Below are 13,353 nucleotides of genomic sequence, written 5' to 3'. Positions count from 1 at the left end.
AGACAGAGCAGTTGACAGTAGTGAGTTCTGGCACCGTGGGATGTGAACTCAGAACTACGGCATTACAGCACCAGGCTGTCTGAACTGAGACAAACCTATTCTTCCACTCTGACTTTATCTCTTTCCTTTCTCCATTTCTCCTCTCCCTTTCTCTCTAACCTCCCTACTTCCTTCTCCCCAACCTTTTACTCTGTCCTCCCTTTTCTCACTCATCTCTCCCCTTTTCTCTTCCTCTCCCATAATCTCTGTCCCCCCCCCTCTTCTTTCTCTGCTTCTCTCCATAGTGTTGCTGAAGACAAAATACTGTGTGATGGAGATGGATGATCTTTCTTCCTTGTACTTGACAGATTTATGCCATTCAACATCCAGAAATAGGGTTCTGGGATCGGGAACAAAGATTTCTACTTTCCTGGTCCCCACAACGACAGATAAACAGACATGTTTGTGTAACATGCTCCAGACTCCTTTTTTCCATGGATTCCACTGTACATGGCCTCTCTCTTTGTGTCTCTATTTCTTCATGGTGCGGACAGCATTCTATGTTTACAATTGCAAACATATTGAAAGTGTTCTGAACTTAGTTAAAAACATCCTCTTCATCAATTGAAGAACCCCGTGAGTAAAACAGGGGAGTATATTTTAACGTTGTGTAGCGTCTGCCAGCCATAATCCATGATGCGATAGTGACACGGGAGAAATAATCACACCAGAGCGAGCGCAGTGAGAATATTTTCACATGAAATGTTGTCATGAGTTAATGTCTGGTGTCTTTCCTCTGATTAATCATCTCAGACGACTGATTTCAACCTGCTGTGTCAGTTTTGATTTGACCTCAATCACCAACATCTGCAAGCAGTCTCACTTTATACCCTACAGATGTGAGATCCTAATTTGACTTGGCTGCTGAGAATATTCTTGCACAGCTGGAAATTCTTGTAGTTTATGTTAAGGTTTTTGTGGCTTCTAAAGTTGTTAATGTCCACTTTAAAATGCCAGCCTGAATTTCGTAACGTATCAGTCCGCAAAAAATGTCCATTCATTAATAACATTTCAAATGTCTTGCTGCTGCAGTTATTTTAGAGCTGTAGGATCTACAGTACAACCCGCTGTGAATGGAACCCAAACGAAAATAAATCTCATTCCACGATTTGAAATCATCAGTTACATTCAAGATAATGTGACGCAGAGGCTGAGCTTTAATGGGTGCAATGACAACCAATCAGATGAGCCCACAAAACGTTTGTATTATTGTTGAAGAAAGGACCGCAAGAAAAATAAAATTGTATTTATGAATTCTGTTGCTGATTTGCTGTATGATGTTTAGATCAGAGAATACTTATACTGAACTGATACACATCTGCATTGTTTTATGATTCCATAATGTACTTTTAGGATCGACCAATCTGTGACGGTGAAGGGTAACGTCAGATCTTCTGGGCTGGTTAGATAAACACCTCAGCTGTGGAAGATTGCAAGCTGAAGTGACAAATCATGGAACGGAGATGGGTCTAAACGTCATGAGAGTAAATACAAGATGTGCCGTTGACAACGTCTTTAGTAAAGTTGCTGAGCTGCAGCATCAGAAGATAGGGGTAACATCACAGTTACCGCAGGAGCGTCATGGCGGCGTCAAATGAGAACGACACGGACACGGTGACGATCCGGTGAGGCCTTGTAACTACAGGTACGAATTGTTAAATTCAGAATCAGAACGAGTTTTGTTGCCAAGTTTCACAGCGAACAAGGAATTTGTTCTGGCCGTTGGTACAAAAATTTATACAGAAGTAATAAGGGAAATAAAACAAATGAGAACTGCGGACTGAGTATAAAAAACTATCGACTGAGCATTGATACAATTACTAAAGAAAATATGTAAGGTGCAAAATTTTGTCCATTTGAGGGTTGTGTGTGTATGTGGGGAGGGGTTATAGATTTGTCCAGTTGAGGGTTGTGTGTGTATGTGGGGAGCGACTATAGTCAGTTTGGTTCTGGGGGCATGTTCTTGAGGCCTCCTGCTGTAAGAAAGAAACTGTTCTTGTGGCGAGAAGTTTTTGTCCTGATAGACCTCAACCTTCTGCCAGAGGGGAGAGCACTGATGAGTCTATTTCCAGAGTGAGATGGACAATTCAGTTCTCACCCCCTGGCAGAAGGTTGCAGCCTAAGAACAAGCTTCTGTTCATCATGAAAATTCCTAAAATTATTCGGAAATTGGTATTAATGTAATCTGCTTACCTCTTTGATGTGGGACATCCGGTATCGATAGTAAGATGGAGGGGTAGCGGTGGGCGAGTTTACCTATGAAAGCTTCAGCCCTTGTGTGATGTGTAGTTAGCAATTTTTTGTTAACGTTCTTTATATAAATTTTTATGCTAATGGATTAGAAAAATGTATTAATTTATCTTAAGGTAATCACAATTTAGTAATAAACTTACTGCTTTGACCTGTGCATCAATGTAGAGGTTCATCATCATCACCATAATGCATGTGAAAAGATCAGAGACGCAACATAATGCATGTGAATAGATTAGAGACGCAACATAATGCATGTGAATAGATTAGAGACGAAACATAATGCATGTGAATAGATTAGAGACGCAACATAATGCATTTGAATAGATCAGAGACGCAACATAATGCATGTGAATAGATCAGAGACGCAACATAATGCATGTGAATAGATCAGAGACGCAACATAATGCATGTGAATAGATCAGAGACGCAACATAATGCATGTGAATAGATCAGAGACGCAACATAATGCATGTGAATACTTAAGAGACGCAACATAATGCATGTGAATAATTAAGAGACGCAACATAATGCATGTAAATACTTAAGAGACGCAACATAATGCATGTGAATAATTAAGAGACGCAACATAATGAATGTAAATACTTAAGAGACGCAACATAATGCATTTGAATAGATCAGAGACGCAACATAATGCATGTGAATAGATCAGAGACGCAACATAATGCATGTGAATAGATCAGAGACGCAACATAATGCATGTGAATAGATCAGAGACGCAACATAATGCATTTGAATAGATCAGAGACGCAACATAATGCATGTGAATACTTAAGAGACGCAACATAATGCATGTAAATAGATCAGAGATGCAACATAATGCATGTAAATAGATCAGAGACGCAACATAATGCATTTGAATAGATCAGAGACGCAACATAAGGGCGACACAGTCACAGGATAAACTGAATTTATGTTGTTGCCACTGGAAACAAATAAGGTAATTTAAATAAGGTAATGTTAGGGAACGTATTCATAAGATTGCTTGAGGATTATAAATGTTTGTTCTATACCCTGAAAAGATAAAACCCCCCTTTGATCCTCTTGAAATAAAATCACTTTAAAGTGGAAATGTAGAGCCAGTTCTAATGGAAGCAAAATATGCCATGTGAAAACCCCTTTGTAGAATTAATCGAAATGTGTTTTTAGTTGTGTCAAACATAAGTGTATTTTTAATACCCTAGGCAGTAAGCTGTTTTGCCATATAGCGCATAAAAATAAAAAGGTAAATTCACCTTTGTTTAGTTAACACAATAAGACAATTAAGCTCAGATTCTCATTTACAGTGACGATCCACAGTGACGATCTGTTATTCGTATACCACAGTATAACGTCAGTCCAATCTATTAACGTATAGTTTGTCTTGGCTTTGTACCAGAGAGATGGGCGGAGTGCAAGACATTAAACTCGTATTGCTTGACACAGTGGTGCAGATGCCTCTACAAATCATGTGCTCCTGAAGCCTGTCTGGCTTTAATTTGGGAATGACTGCAGGTGTGCTCTGTACACCCCCCCTTTACCTACTAACGGTTTATGCTTCATCATGCCTTCTCTCCCCCTCCTCCTTATTTCTCTCTCATCCCTCCCTGTGATGGGAGCTCCACCCTGGCCTCTGTGCACTCCCGCCATCTCCTCGTTCTGTCGACCCGCGCTCCATCATTCCTTTGAAGAGCGGCGACGACAGAAGCACCAGCTGTTTCTCCAGGCCGGAAACATTACGAGCCACATGTTCCTCTTTAGAGGTCCGCAGGCCGTTGTCCGTATTTGCCCAGAACCAAAGGTGATCCACCCCGCTGGTTCTGAGGCCGGACGAGCTCAAGACGCAGCATCGTCGTCAGGGTTTCTAATTTAGGCCATGGTTGAGGTGAACTAGATGTTACATAGATGTTACATAGATGTTACATAGATGTTACATAGATGTTACATAAACAGTGGTTAAGAGGCAGAGTGAGAGAAAGGACGGCGAGAGAGAGCGGTAGGAAGAAAGAGAGAAAGAGTATGAGAGAGAGCGGTGGAGTGGGAACACAGCCAGCCCACCTCTCACTCAGATGGTAATCCGAGTTCCCCAAATGGGTGGAAGCTCTGGTGGTACAATCTGTCCCACTTGGTCTTCATTTAATTCCCATTGGTTTAATCAGCTTAGTCTACCAAGTAATCATCTCACAACACCTTCTGTCATGCGTCTTGGGCACTGAAGAACACATCGCCGCGTTGCACTGATGTTGTGGCACAACTTGAGCCCAAGCAAACAAGGTACAGCGAAAACACTCAACCCAAAACTAATGAAAAAAAATAGTTGATTTGGTGATTTTTATTTTTTGTTTGTGTGAATGTAACTCGCTTTTGGATAGAAACATCCGGCCTCTTTCACATTTCCTTTTAGGTTCTTTGGTTTGCCGTTTCTCACAATCAAATGATTGTTCTATTGCGCACAAAGCCTTTGTCCTTTTATATATGAATGTTTGCAGAGAAAGAGAGATTTGGTGAGTAAGTTTACCCTCTCAGCTAGCCTCTATAAAAAAAAAACAGCACAGGAAACTGATGTCAGAGTTTGTAATGTGCAGTTATATGGCCAGGTGCCTACCCACAGCTAAATGTTCTGGGGACACTATGTTAAAAAAACACATGACTGCAAATGACCCAAACCTTTAAAGCACTTTGTTATAAAGAAAGGGTCAGGCAGATAACAAACAGGTAATAAATGTATCACCGCACTAATCGAGGATCGACAACAGTCGAGTCCCAGATGGCGCCCCATTCCACCAACAGTTTGGTCCACTAATTCTGATGGGTCTGTAGGGATCTGCTCAAAAAGTAGTGAGCTGTTCAGGGAGAAGGGTGTAATTCGGGACATACGGTAGACCATGTGTTTTGATGGGTAGTAAACATGTCATACATCACGGTTTCCTGGTTTCATGCCTTGTATTTCTAACTTAATAAATCACAACAGGCCGCTGTATATTTATACAGCTTCCCCTGTGCTGGGTATCAGACATTTTTCCCCAGGAAAGACTTGCTCTACATAGGGAATAGGGTGAAGCCTATGGAGACTGTCAGGGTTGTTCACGCAGTGCATATATGACGTGTGACTGAGTTATTATTCAACGACAACGTGTGTTAACACAATTACCTAAACCTCTGTTTGCAGTCCTGCCATGAATTCCAGTACTGAAGTAGCGCAAAGCAGTTAGGTGTCTCAGTGGAGAAAACGGATTGCAGCGTTTTTATTTTAATGTATGCCGTTCTGTCTTTGTACTGCGTCTGGTTATTAATGTTCTGCATTATGTCACGTTTGAAGTTTTGCGCGGAACCCGGGAAGAGTAGGTGTTGCCTTTGGCAGCGGCTAATGGAGATCCTAATAAAACCTTAAATCACGTGGTGTGCCAGCGTCCAAAAGCCTCCAGTATTACGTGGTTATCTAGCAAGCAGGCTGTAATGGGACAGTTAGCACAGCGCTGTTATGCTGTAAAACACATGAACTCACAGTCAGTTGGGCAGGTCTTTCATTCACAACCGCTTCTTCCTGTACCGCGCTGCAGAAAAAAATAACTTGCTATTTATGGGTTAGATTTAAAAAAGGGGCTACCGATTCTCTACCACAAAAAAAGCACTCCTGTTTTAGCAGGATGCAGCTATGTATATTTCTCTACATTTAAGTCAGTGACTTTGGTAGGGCAACAACCAGGGCCGGCTCCCTGCATATGCAGCATGGGGGGGGGCTTAGGGTGCCTGGTCGCTAGGGGGCCTCTGACTGCTAGGGAGCCTCTGACTGCTAGGGAGCCCCCTGACCAATAGAAGAGAGGGGCCAGCACTGGCAGCAACAGACTAACAACAGCCTCAAACAACACTCATCACTGCTCTTCTGTCCAAAGACGGAAACCTCCCGGGTTTTACAATGGGCAGTTTTTTGAAAAGTAAATAATGAAATATTACGAAGCAGATCAGCCAGGTGTCATGCCTCTGGATCATTTGAGATCGGGCAAGGAGTGTTCCCAAACATCTGGGCCCACAGCGTATACTTCCACCACAGTGGGGAAAATGATGCCTTTGTCCATTCAATTCCACTCCTTTTTGAATATGCTGCACAAAATACCTCCCCATTTGACGTAGTAATGGAATAGTTAAGAGAGACAGACATATTTTATGCTATGATTGTACAAATCATCCTTCATAGATCAACTGCAGTAATGTCATGTCAGTGATTCACAAAGCCCCTATCCACAAGTCTTTTTTTTTTTTACTTCACATGGTCAGATTTGAAATGGGGAGCCAGACTAGGAGCAAAGGGTTGACACGAGGACTGGCATTCATATGCAAGGGCCACCAGGCCACAGGGACTGCACACAAAACTGCATTCCAATAGAGCAATGAAAAATGGACGTGTTCTCAACTTGACTGCCAGTAATTGGCAAGCGTGACATGTAGAAACCAGTCAGCCATAGTCAATTTTATATTACGGACTGTGCTGGCTACTTTGAATAATCGGAAATGTATAAAACAGATGACATCAATGGCAGATAAAATATTTTAACTAGATAAATATTTTATTGTTTTCAAAATTATAGCAAGGAGTATTACAACCATCTCATGCCACGTAGCTGAAATGTGAGTGAGACAGATGAAGACGAAACAAGATGAATCTGCAACGCAGTTCCTGGTCTGAAAGGTGTGGAGTTGGAAGAGAACTTAAACACACTGGGATGAACAACAGTCACAAAGAAGTGTTTAGATGACCTACAACTATATAGTTAAATAAATTAAACAAATAGTCTCTATGTAAATACATATGTTTCTCAGCAAAGACACACAGGAATCTGCTGATTACACTGGTTTAACAATGCATTGCCTGGTTCCAGATCTGATTGTGCTGTCATGCCACAATGACCATAACAGTTTGTAAGGCAGCACAAACAATTTGGAATCCAGGCTACCAGATACGTGTTACGGTGGTTAGCACCTGCTTCAATCTAACAAATATACTGTATCTATTTATAAACAACAAGAAACAATTCAATCATTGTCATTTCTAAAATACAATCTAATATGTAGATATATACAATTCCCACAGTATTATGCGATACAAAACACATTCTTCAAAAACTGAAGAGTAAATTAGGAATAAAAGATCTTGACTGAGTAAGAGCTGTTTGGGTTCTAACAAAAATATTACAAATACAATTAAATACAATAAAAAGCTCAAATATCCAGCTCAGGCTGATTTGGGTGAAATCCACAGACGTCACGTTTTTAACAATGCGCGACTGCGTGCAAATTCTAAGACTCTTCCTTTTAACATCTAGTGAAGAAGTTCAGCGTTACACCGTGATTTAAATGTAAAGTCAATGTTCCCGCGTTAGCGTTACATGGCAAACACTGCATAGGTTCGCACAGTTGGAAGTTACTTACATTTCTATAACGAAATTTGTAACGCTTCAGTGATACAAATTGAACAGAGCCCTTTAGGATTTGCTCCATTTTGTTGAAATAGATTGAGTCCTAATTTATGAGCAGGAGAGAAGGGTTTGGAACCGACAACCTCCTACATTAGTGCGGCAGTCCACACGTGACCCAAAACTATTAACAAGAAGACAGACACTGGCACGTTTGTGGAGCCTGATGACGACCTGCCGTGATTAGCTCTGCCATGCCCGTGGGCGTGGCCTCTCTGGTGATGGTGGTGGTGTGGCGATTCGGTGATGTATCCGCTGAGGATGCGGACCAATGGGGGTGCAGGGACCTCGACTGTGGTGCTGAAAGAGAAGATGGTGGATTGCAAACTCTGTTAGGTGTTCTGTCGACAGAGCCTTTCGTCAACAAATGATAGTCTATGAATTATACTGCTAAATCTAGACCCAACTCTGTACTGGAGAACTCCAGAACCCCTTGTTTGTCAGAACTCTGGAAATCATCAGTCCAACCAGATTAGCCAGAAAACCTTTCCAGAAACCAATCTCTGAAGATTGTAAAGCATGAAGGATTCTTGTATAACACTGGTTAGGTTTTGCCCTACTGAAATGCTCTCTGTTGTTCCACTTGGGAAAATGTCTGTTGATTAAACAGAAAAAATGAATGGAAATAATTTGGAAGTGCTGGAGGACAACATGGTGGAGGGTGGCGGCAACCCCATGTAATATAGTTAGTCTGGTTGTAAAATAGGTTATGAAAGCATGAGAGAGAATTGGTTCTCTAAATCCTCCATGTACAGTTGTCACAAGTCTGTAGGACAGACCAGAGGACTAAATTGCTCATGATATTTGATCAGGCTGGAATACAACTCCTTCATCATTGGTCATATGCTTGTAGTTAATAATATTTACTTTTCATTGATTGGCCATCACATGTGGCCCGGTCTCCCATTTAGCCAAGGGCTGTGTTGGCTATATTCCTATATTAGAAAGTTACATTCAGAGTAGTAATTATTTTTTTCAGCTACGTTTTATTGCCTGGAGTCTGACTGAGCCTATAAGCAGGTGTTTGTCCCAAATGGCCCTCAGCTTCCTAGCAGGGGTCCAGCATAGTCTGCTCTGGTTCAAACTGACGCACTTCCTATGGAATAGGGCCCCATTTGGGAAGCATACTGAGTTTATTTTGGTAAAACCTGCGTCCTGAAGCCCGGCCAGTGGGCTCAGGTAGAGGACCTGTAATCAGGGCTGACGTTCAGACTGGCATCCAGTCGTCCACAAAGACTCTCCTCTGTTCCTCGCTGCTCCCAAACGCTGGAAACTCACCGTGCAGGAGTCTGTTTGGAGGAACACTCACTGGACAGCTTTTCCGAATCAAAGTCCAGAATATTAATGATAATGTACCATAATAAAAAGGGAATTTAGACATAATATACAAATGTGTGAAGTTTACTTTGGGGGAAATGTGTCTAGCAACATCAGCTTATTTTCATTCCAGGACTGCGTCCTGGAGGATTGTCTACCATGGGAGTCCCAAATGACAGCCTATTCCAATTACTGTGCAATACTTTTGACGACATTGCGTTATTTTATGTAGGGAATAGGGTGCCATCTGGGATTCAGACAAAATGTTCATGGTATGTTCTAACTAAACTAGCCATAGTAAACAGATTTATTTACCATGGAGAATAAATAAATAAAGTCTGGAAAAGGGCAGTTTCTGCCTGACAGGTGGCCCTAAAGAACTGGAGTGGGCCCAGCGTTCGACAGATCCCAGACTTTCAGCAGGCAGAAACACATAAATGGAAGCTAGAATAAATTGTTTCAGTGTTTGAAATTGTAAATGACATTCACATCCTACATCTGTGTCAACAGACCGCCTTCATTGGGGCTCAACAGACAGACGGTCGGCTCAAAGCCGGAGCCAGTTTCCACCCACCGCCTCAGGGCAGATTACAACTACTGGCCATGTCCTTAAGGAAGTCAATTAAAAACATTATTCAAAACTGTTTCACTTCTCTTTGTCAGCCTTGACAACGACAGTCAAGCTGTGTCTGAAAAACCCTAGCTATAATAACATGACAAATAACATGGAAAAAATACAATCCATAATCCCTTAATATGAAGCTAAATGTCTGTTTTAATGGACCTACTAATCCATTGTACTAGTAAGTGTTCCACCCCAGCACAAGCCCCTCGTGACGTTATTATTTAAGACATATTTAACTATTAACGCTTTGTTGTTAACTAGTAACACGTGGCCAAATTCCAAATTCTCAAAAATGTGGTGCGTGTTCCAGTGACTAAAGTTCCAGACCCTGACAGGTACAGCCCAGGCAGACCGAGGTGGCTTGGGTCTCCATCTGACCCAAAGCCGTCTGGGTTCAATTGTCTTCGCTGTCCCGCCTCAATGAAACACTAAAATAATATATTTAGAAAAACATTACATTCTTCTAAAACAGAGGATCCATATCGCCAACTCCGTACCTGACCAGTCTAGACAAATTCCCCACAAAGGATTCAAAACAGATCATAGGAGACAGAGAACTGGTACGATCGGGTTGTTTCTAGCAGGTTGGTTCTGTCTCACACACACACACACACACACACACACACTCTCTCTCTCACTCACACACACACACACACACATATACAGGCATGCAAAAACACAAGCGTGCACTCACAGATTTAATGTAATATGATGTTTGGTTGTCCCTGCAGGGTTTTAAAAGGAACTGTCAGTTTGAGTGTTTGTATGGGTGTGTGGGTGTGTGTGCTGCCTAGACATGAGCCGAAAAGTGATACTACTACCGGAGTTTTGCTCAGCTCAACCCCAGACCTACTTGACATGTGAATTTAAAACTTCTGGACCAACTGTCTTGACATTTATTTGACATGTTGAATGTAAAACTTCAGGACCAACTGTGATGAGACGTGAATGTAATGTTCTGCCTACATGCTTGTGGTTCAAATTCCCTTTATTGGGAACATCCATCTGCTACTGGCGTGCTAATTACACATGAAATACAGTGTTATACAGTTCCCCTTATATCCACTTACAATAGTTATTACATAAAAAAAAATTAAAAGTGTACCAATTTGTCTCCCCTCTGAATTTTTTTCCAGTTAATGCGTATGAACTTGCCTCATCGTAACAAATTGTCAAGACTTGTGTCCTCTGACGTGTGTCTCGACAACCACACTGCTAGGTAGTGTCCACTGGCAGGTTGATGGCAGGGGAGAGTACATTTCCCTGCCAACAGCCATGATTAAGCTTGCGTGTGGCAAATCCATCCCAAGGGGTTGCCAAAGCATAATGAGACAAGGCCTCATCAGTCCCCCCTGGGCGGAGCTAAGCCAATTTGTGCAGCCATCTGCTGGACCCAAGGGCGTGGTTAGTATGGTGTGGCGAGGATTCAAACTCCCGGCTACAATGAAGCAGACGTTCTCCAAAACACTTCAGCTTGGAAACCACTGGAACCATTTTATCTGGTACAGTGGAATTGGAACCCCTCTGGTTCTGCTACAGCGATTGGTCAGTTTTATGTGATAATGAGGCGTGAACTATTCAAATATGCGAGCCTTGCGCAGTATGCAGGAATTTACGATTTTGCTGAAGAGTCTGCGGTTGCGGAAAGAACTGAAAACCAGCTGACGCCCCGTGATGTCCCCCAGGCTCACCTTTCCTCGATGCGGACCCAGAGGTCATTGAACTGCCTGTGTCGCTGGTGTTTCTTCAGTTTGTTGCGTCGTTTCTTCTTCAACTTGCGGTCCACCCTGTCCATCTGCTCCAGGCTGTGGAAGTGATGGGGCAGGGGACTGTCCTCCAGGGGGCGCTGTTGCTCCTCGTCATGGAGCTCGTGGAGGAAAGGCTCCAGCTGAGGGTAATCCTCCAGGTCCTGACCCAGAGAATGACCCTCCTGGTCTGGGGAAGATTTTCTGATGCTGGGGGTGAAGACAGAGCGATATTAAAACACAGGGAACCACTGCCAGCTTGATAACTACTCAAGGTCATGACCATTACAATATACACTCACAGCCTTTATTAGGTACACCTGCTTGTTAACGTAAACTCTACAGTTTACATTGATTGGTGAGTCTCTTGAGTTTACAGAGAATGGTGCGAAAAAAGACACCTACTGAGTGGCAGTTTTGTGAGCGAAAACACCTTGTTAATGACAGAGAGACTCGTTCAAGCGCACAGAAAGACCACAGATAAACAATCTGTACTACTGTAGTTTGGTGAATGGCTTCCCTGAACGCACAGACCTTGATGAGGATTGAGACAAAAGGGTTACCTGGTACTGGATACAGCAAGTGCCCCTAATGGAGGGGTGATTGTGGAAGGTAGAAGGGTGGATGAGCGGCGTGATTTGTTACAACTGGTTATTTTACCAGTTAAGCTACAACTCAATGGGTCGTGGTTGCCCCACTCCGTGACACGCACAAGGAGGTATGATTGATCTGAACCCTAACGGGAAGATCAGAGGGCTAATGCTTCAGACATCTGTTTCGGATGAATCACGTGCTATCCCTGATGTGTTCAGACACACAGCCAAATACATGTGGCTTCAGATGATGATTCAAACATTACAGGAATCTGTTACAGCTGGAAATTAACTGGCTAAGTCAAATCCTATCCAGCGCTATCAGTTCCCATTTTTTTGCATATTTATGACGGAATGTTCAGATCCCTCCAGCTTTCCAGTGTCAACTCCAATCTTGGGCTTCATGCGTTTCAGAGAAACGCAAAGTGTGTGTGTGTGAGTGTGTGTGTGTGTAACGAGCAAGTAAGTGTGCGAGAGAGTGAAAGAAAGCGCAGCTGAATTTCAAAGGGACATGGTGTAGATCGTAACACGATAAGAGAGGGTTATTTTCTTTATGGTAAGACCTATCTTTATCATCTCCTGTTTGGGATTTGGGATGTGCTTGTTCTTGTCATGGGACGTGTAGGGTCCGACATCATCCTGCTGAAAGAGGCCAATGCCATCAGAGAAAACCGTTGCCATGAAAGGGTGCACATGTTCTGCAACAATGCTCAGGTAAGTGGTACGTGTCAAAGTAACATCCACATGAATGGCAGGACCCAAGGTTTCCCAGCAGAACACTGCCCAAAGCATCACAATGCCTCTTCTTCCCATAGTGCATCCTGGTGCCATGTGTTCTCCTGGTAAGCAACACACACGCACCCGACCATCCACGTGATGTAAAAGAAAATGTGATTCATCAGACCAGGCCACCTTCTTCTTCTCCAATTCTGATACGTGCCCATTGTGGGCATTTTCGGCAGTGGACAGGGGTCAGCATGGGCACCTTGACTGGTCTGCAGCTATGCAGCCTCATACACAACAAACTGCGATGCCCTGTGTGTTCTGACACCTTTCTGTCAGTACCAGCATTAACTTTTACAGTTGCTCGTTGGATCGGACCACATCCAACTCCCCACGTGCTTCAGGGAGCTTTGGCCGCCCATGACCCTGTCGACGGTTCACCACTTTTCCTTCCTTGGACCACTTTTGACAGGTACTGACCTCTGCAGGCCGGGAACACCCCGCCTAGCCATCACGATTTGGACCTTGTCAAAGTCACTCAGATCCTTACATTTTTCCTGATTCTAACATCAACTTAGAAGACAGAATGT

The 13,353-nt window shown here is 42.9% G+C and overlaps 1 protein-coding gene and 1 long non-coding RNA gene across 2 annotated transcripts in view; one reads left to right on the top strand and one right to left on the bottom strand.

Moving 5' to 3' along the window:
• Positions 1-1,294: 1,294 nt before the first annotated feature.
• LOC109614948 lies at positions 1,295-9,721 on the top strand. Its single transcript, XR_002195960.2, has 2 exons — positions 1,295-1,684; positions 9,588-9,721. It is a non-coding gene; the product is annotated as an uncharacterized LOC109614948 (long non-coding RNA).
• Positions 6,856-13,353, bottom strand: part of trabd2a (TraB domain containing 2A) — a 59,004-nt gene continuing 52,506 nt past the window's right edge. Inside the window, exons 6-7 of the mRNA XM_010887627.4 lie at positions 11,394-11,657; positions 6,856-8,060 (exon numbers count right to left, since the gene is read on the bottom strand). Coding sequence (XP_010885929.1) covers positions 7,850-8,060; positions 11,394-11,657 — 475 coding nt within the window. The 3' untranslated portion in view covers positions 6,856-7,849. The remainder of the gene's footprint in view (positions 8,061-11,393; positions 11,658-13,353) is intronic.

The sequence above is a fragment of the Esox lucius genome, chromosome 23 (assembly GCF_011004845.1).
Source record: "Esox lucius isolate fEsoLuc1 chromosome 23, fEsoLuc1.pri, whole genome shotgun sequence".
NCBI lineage: Eukaryota > Metazoa > Chordata > Actinopteri > Esociformes > Esocidae > Esox > Esox lucius.
This window is presented reverse-complemented; position numbering and strand designations above follow the sequence as displayed.